The following is a 6,513-nucleotide window of genomic DNA, read 5'->3' as shown; positions in this document are numbered from 1 at the left end:
CGTCTGACAACCCGAACCGCTCCCTGGGCCGGGGGAAGGAAAAAAGAAAACAAACAGAGGGAGAGAAAAAGATCTCGAAGGGAAACGCGAGGTCTCGGGCATCGCCGCTTTCTCCTCTCCGGGGCTGGCTGGAGGCTGCCAAAAATACGGGGGGGGGGGGGGGGGCGGCGCGGAGGGACGGGATTTACGGCTCGGAGGAGCCCTGAGCCTGGCCGTCGCCCCTCCGCCTTCCTCCCGCTTGGTCACACGGAGGGGCAACGGGGTCCCCACGGCGGAGGGAAGCCTGAGCCCAGGCTGGGGCCGAAGGCGCGGGGACCTCTTCCCAAAGCAGGTCCTGCCTGGGAAGTCGTCTGGAGAAGATGCAAACGCTCTCCTTTTGCTTTTAGCCCAGAGGCTTCCCAAAACGTTGTGCGCTGTTTGCTTTTTTTCCGCCACCTCCCCCCCCCCCCCCCCCCCCGGACGGGGAGCCCAGCTGGAAGAAATCCTCCTGTTCCAGTAACCGGTGGGTTTTTTAAAAGCATTTGCTTTCGCAGCCGCCGCTCAGCCCCCTCACAGGCGTCAGTGAGGGTTTCGGGGAGCCCTTGGCGTAAAAAGGAAACAGCTCGCGCAGTTTCAACACGTTTTATTATATTTCTGTATGCATTACTCTCAAAACATATCACAAGAAATGATGAAACCACTTAAACCTTCAAATAAAAAAATCTGAAACAGTTTATGCTCACAATTGTACATATTTATAGTTAAGAAACATTCTTTATAAATACTGTTTCCTCTGTAGCAAGTTAATACCATAATTTAATTACAAATGGATAAATATGGTAACAGGTATTTACAGGAGGAAGGGTGTTATTACGGAAAAGCTAACGGCACGACGTTTATTTTTCCTCACAATCTTCCAAACAGGAACTAACAAATCGAACTTGCAAAAGCACTAAAACATCACATGTAAACCCAGCTAACAGAAAAAATACATTCACAAGCGTTGCTGTTCGTGTGTGTGTCTGCGAGTAACAGAATGGAGACTTTGGCACGGTATTTCTTCCCCAGTCTATAGTTGAAATGCAGTTTACAATCAAGTTGCCTCTTAAAAAGGAACACAATATCCAAGATATCACAATTACAAAAGAAATCTTTTTTTTTTTTCTTCCACGTTACTTTTTTTTTTTAAAGGGGTGAACTAAAAAAAAAGGAGGTTTCAAGGGGAGGGGGAGCGGGAGAAAATAAACCAAGTCCATCACTTTCTCGGGGAAGGAAGGAAGGAAGAAGAAAAAAAAAAAAGCAAGACGACGGAGCGGGGGGAGATGGGGGGGGGGAAGAAGAAGGGGACCAATAATCCGCGGTTTACAAACGGGACGAACTTCTATACACCAAGAATCCGGGAAAACTCCGCTCGCCGCCTGGCCGGGGGAAGGAGCGGGCCGCTATGTACAGCAGAGCTGGCGGGCGCGGGGGCCGGGGAGGGGGTGGGGGTGTCCCAGTCTCTGAGCTTTTGTCCGGGGGCTCCGGAGGGAGAGTTTCTTTCCGCCGGCTCCAGAAGCTTTTCGCTGGGTGCTGCGTCGGTGTGGCGGTTGGGGTTGGGTTGGGGTTGTTGGGTGTTTTTTTTCCGCCCTCTTTCTCTCCCCTTTCGGTTCCTCTATTTGTTTACTCGTTCTCTTACGTTTTTCAGCACGTACTTTCATAGAAATACTTTTTTCTTTTTTTTTTTTTTTTTTTGCTGGTTCAAAATGTTCTCAAAAAGCAGAAAAAAAAAAAAATCCAACCAAAAAAAAAAAAGAAAATGCCCGAAGGCGGGAGGGGTGTGGGGAGAGAAAGCCCCCCGTCCCCGTCCCCATCCTGCTCGGCTGTCCTTTCGCTGCCGGCGGGTGTGCGGCGGCATCTCCGGGTGCGTCTCCGGCGGGCTCCCTCCCTCCCTCCCTCCCACCGGCACCGGCACCGGCGGGGCGGGCGCGGCGGGGCCGTGCAGAGCAGTCCGGCGGGGCCCTACACGTACCACTCGTTGAAGTTGGAGGAGAGGCCGCTGTGGCCGCCGCCGCCTCCGCCGCCTCCGCCGCCGCCGCTGCCGCCGCCGCCGCCGCCGCCCCGGTGCACGGCGGACACGGCCGCCGCCGCCGCCGCCGCTGCCGCCGCCGCCGCCGCCGCCGGGGAGAGGTTGCTGGTGCTCTGCGACTCGGCGCTGGGGGAGACCAGCCCCGGGGGGGTGGAGGACTCGTAGCCGGAGCTGGCGGCCGGGGAGGACTCGGAGCCTTGCGGGGACGACTCGTGCACCTGGGGGGCAAAGGCAAGACGGCCGGGTGGAGGGGGGACGGGGAGGCCGCCGCCGCCGCCCCCCGGGCGTGCCCCCCGCCGCCGGCCCGGCCCGCCGCCTCCGCCCCGGGGCCCCGCGCCCGCCGCCCGCCGCCCCGACGGGGCGCCCGGTGCGGGGCGGCCGCCCTCCCGCCTCCCGCCGCCGGCTGCGGGGCCGGGTACCTTCATGTGCTTCCGCAGGGAGCTGGGGTGAGTGTAGGACTTGTCGCACATCTTGCACAGGTAGGGCTTGTCCGAGGTGTGGACGTGCATGTGCTTCTTGCGGTCGCTGCTGTTGGCGAAGCGCCGGTCGCAGCCTTCGAACTCGCACTGGAAGGGCTTCTCCCCTGCGAGAGAGAGCGGCGGGGGTCAGCGCGGCCGCCCCGCGCAGAGCCCGCGCAAAGACCGCGCAGCACCGCGCCCGCCTCCGTCCGGCTTCGTTGCTCCCCCCTCCCCCCCACCCCACTTTTCCCCTCTCCCCGCCGCTTCGCTTCGCTCCCACTCTGCCCCGCAGCGCCCGGCCGCCGCACGGTTCTCTGAGCAAACCACCCCCCGGGCACCCCCGGCCCGGCATCATCCCGCCTGCTTTCGCTTCGACTGGTGCGGGCACACAGCCGGCCCCGAAAGAGGTTGCAGAAGAAAGAAAGGCGACCGAAAAAAAAAAAAAAAAAAAAAGGGGAAAAAAAAAAGGGAAAGAAAAAAAAAACCATAAAAGCAGCACCGAGCCGTTTCGCCTCGGTAGCAGATCCGCTGTCCTCTTAAACTGGAAACCGTTACCGGCACAGATTTAAGGCCGGGCAGATCGTTTCGTGTATGGATACCGGAGATAAGCGCGCATCCGCTGGGAAAATTGAACGTCTGTAAAATACTTCATTTAATTTTCATCGGGATTCCTCTTCTCGCCCGGCTGCCAGGAGTCCAAATGCCGGGGAGTAATTTGGAGGTGAGAACTCCACATCCCCCCCCCCCCGCCTTGGGGGGGGGGGGGTGGGGGAGCGTTTAACATTAAATTCCATTAGCACCTAAATTGTTTCTTAAAGACATCCGCTCAGACACAATGACTTCAGTGCGGGCATCCCGTGCAAAATACATCTTTCAAATTTTAAACCTTGTTAAAGCTCGTCTCGCACCTCGCACCGGGCTTAGCGCTTGAGAAAACAATAGGCCCCGAGATTCTCAGCCTTTCTCCGGGTAAATATTTAGAGTGGAAGTCGCTAAAATATTTGGCCGTCTTTTCTGCAATCGTCTGGCACGGTTCGGGCCGGCAGGAGCAGTAAATGAATAATAGATGAGGCGGGAGGATGCGTTTGTTTTTGTTACCCCTCGGCTCGGGCGGTTTTCCACCGGGATGAGCCCGGGCTCCTTCGCCCCTCTTCCACCTGATTTGGGGTGGAAGTTTCCGAGCCTCGGATCCTCTGTTTCCTATTACATAATTTAATAAACTGTTGCAAAAGCACCTTAAATCACCTCGAGTCAGACTTTAAAAACACTTTTTTTTTTTTTTTTGAAACGAGAAAATTTTATTGCCTTGCTCACACCATTTAAATTTAATGGAAAGCATTCCCAGAAAGGGACGTTCCGCCACTTCCAGCGGGATTTCGGACTAATGACGGGTTTTGCACGTTTTCCTATAATTTCTCGGTATCCGTACACGAAAGCCACGCTCACAAGCGCGCAAGTCGTACGCCAACACGCTGCGCACCGCAAATGAAGAAGGAGTTTTTTTGTGTATGTATATATATATGCATACGTCTTCTCGTCTTTTAGCAGGACGGCAGAAATTAGTTCGCGCTAATTTTCTGCCGAAAGACCCTGCCGAGCCTCGGCCACGAAGCTGCATCGCTCACCCCACAAATTAAAAGAAATCAGTAAAAATCTGGGAAGGGCTGGGGGGGGATGCTGGTGGGGAAGGAACCAAAACTAACGCAGCCGTGCGACGGAGCTGGGGGGGGGGGGGGAATAATAATAATAAAAAAATATATATATGTTAAAGGGGATCCCGATTTTATCCCTCTCATCGTTTTACATCTCTCTGCCCGTTCACACGCGTAGACACAGGCACGGGCAGAGGGGAGGGAAAATCCGCCGACAGAAGCGACCCGAATTACCTGTGTGCGTCCTTTTGTGGATTTTGAGGTTTTCCGATCTGGCGAAAACTTTCCCGCAGCCGGGGAAGGGGCAGGGGAAGGGCTTCTCTCCGTGTGCACTCGGATGTGGTTGACCAGTTTGTATTTCGCCTTGAAGGGCTTGCCTTCGCGGGACACTCCTCCCAGTAGCAGACGTGGTTGCTCTGCTCGGGTCCCCCGACGTGCTCCACCGAGACGTGGGTGACCAACTCGTGCATGGTGCTGAAAGTTTTATTGCAACTTTTTTTTGGGCTGTTCAGCTGCTCGGGGTCGATCCACTTGCAGATGAGCTCTTGCTTGATGCACTGCTGCCGCATGTAGCGGAAAAAGGCACCCGGGTGGTGGTGGTGGTGGTGGTGGCTGCCATGTTCATGCCCATATTCATATCATGGGGCCGTACTGGTTGTGCAGCTGAGCCGCCGAGTAGGGGTCAGTCCTGGGGCTGGAGACCTGCCGGTACTGCTCCGACCGGGCGAACACCTCCCCCGGCAGGCCCAGCCGCATCTGCCCGTTGAGGACGTTCTGGGAGGCGTGCGGGCCGTGCTGGTCGTGGATGCCCGGGAAGAGGAGGTGGCTCTGAGCGTCCGTGTGCGGGTGGTGCAGGCCGCCGGCCGCGGGGCCGAAGATGCCGTGCTGCCCGCCGGCCGGCGACGAGTCCCCGAAGCCGCGGCTGCGAAACAAGAAGTCCCGGGTGGAGTTGAAAGGAGCCCCGGAGTAGGAGCCGACGTGGGCGGCGTGGGGCCCCAGGGCGGCGGCCGGGTAGCCGGGGGCCTGCGAGGTGAACGCCGAGCTCTGCCCGGGGAGAGGTCGTGGGCCCCGGCGTTGAGCTTGAAGGCTCCCATGTGGGCGGCCGCCGTGTCCACGAAGCCGTTCTGCGCCGCCAGGCTCAGCTCCCGGTCCTGCATCTCGGCCGCGGCCGAGTGGTGATGCCGGGCGAACGTGCCCACGCCGAGGGCCGGGAACTGCGGGCCGGCGTCCAGCAGCAATGGTCCGCGCCGCTCCGGGGACGGGCGCCGAGCCGACGGGCCCGCTCCCGCCTCTCCCGCCGCCCGGCCCGGCCCGGGGCCGCCGCCGCCGCTTCCCCCCGGCAGCCGCCGCGTCCCCCCGCCGCCCGCACGGAGCCGCACCCGGAGCCAGGCAGCGCCGAGTCCGAAGGCGAGCGGAGAACCAAAGTGTATTAAAGGAGCTGAGGCGGGGGCGGGCAGGGGAGGGGAGGGGGAGCAGGGGAGGGACGGGGACGGCGGCGGGGGGGGGGGGGGGGCAAGGCTCGCCTCGCCGTTCCCCGCCGCACACACACGCACGCACACGCACACTCACACACTCCGCCGCCGCCCCCCCCCCCCCCCCCCCGCCGCCACCGGGATGTCAGAGCCGCCGACCCCCGCCCCCCCCACGCTCTCGTTTTATCCTCCGCCGGTCCCTCTCACGGAGAAAAACTCGCAGCCGCCGGGTTCCCACGGAGCGAAGGGACCCGCGGGGGGTGGGGGGGGTGCCCCGCCGTCTCGAAGGGGCGTGGGAGGGGAGGAAGCGGGGTGGGGGGGTGCCGAAGGCGGATTAAAAACAATAAGGGCGGCGGTGGGGGTGGGGAGGCGTGGGGGGGGTGGGGAAGAGGGGGGCGGGAAGGGACGGCGGAGCGGCGCGGCCGGGGCGGCGGAGTTGCAGCCCCGCTCCGCCCGCGCCCTGGCTCCCTCTCGCTCCGCTGTTTATTTCGGTGGGCGCTGCTGAGGCGGCGGCTTTTTATTTTTCCTCCCCCTCCCCTCGCTCCCCCTCTTCCTCCCCTCCCTCCCTGTCCCCGCCCGCGCTGCCGGCTCCCCTCCCGCGACACCGCCTTTACCCGGCCGCTCTCCCGGCTCCCGCTCATTGGCCCGAGCCGCCCGTCCATCCGGGCGTCCGGCCAATGGCGACGAGCTCTCCCCGCGCACCGCCCGCCCCGCGCCCCGCCCCCGGCCCCGCTCGGCGCCCACGGCCGCCTCCAGCCCGGCCCCGCCGCCGGCTGCTCCGCTCTTTTGGGGGTGCCAGATGTGGGGGTCCGTGTGCCCCCCTCTCTCGCTACCCCCAACCCCGCGGCGGGGTGGGGAGGCGCGGCGAGCCGCGATGCGCGTTA

At 61.2% G+C, this 6,513-nt stretch overlaps 1 protein-coding gene across 1 annotated transcript in view; it reads right to left on the bottom strand.

The window, feature by feature from the left end:
• Nucleotides 1-653: 653 nt before the first annotated feature.
• ZIC2 (Zic family zinc finger 2) overlaps nucleotides 654-6,513 on the bottom strand; it is a 6,210-nt gene continuing 350 nt past the window's right edge. The window contains 8 exon segments of the mRNA XM_075435222.1: nucleotides 654-2,265; nucleotides 2,467-2,630; nucleotides 4,392-4,484; nucleotides 4,487-4,540; nucleotides 4,543-4,765; nucleotides 4,768-4,796; nucleotides 4,799-5,212; nucleotides 5,215-5,595. Of these exon segments, the coding sequence (XP_075291337.1) occupies nucleotides 1,981-2,265; nucleotides 2,467-2,630; nucleotides 4,392-4,484; nucleotides 4,487-4,540; nucleotides 4,543-4,765; nucleotides 4,768-4,796; nucleotides 4,799-5,212; nucleotides 5,215-5,595 (1,643 nt within the window). The 3' untranslated portion in view covers nucleotides 654-1,980.

The sequence above is a fragment of the Opisthocomus hoazin genome, chromosome 1 (genome assembly GCF_030867145.1).
Source record: "Opisthocomus hoazin isolate bOpiHoa1 chromosome 1, bOpiHoa1.hap1, whole genome shotgun sequence".
NCBI classification, from domain to species: Eukaryota; Metazoa; Chordata; class Aves; order Opisthocomiformes; family Opisthocomidae; genus Opisthocomus; species Opisthocomus hoazin.
Note: the sequence above shows the minus strand (reverse complement) of the source record. Positions and strands in the feature narration are given on the sequence as shown.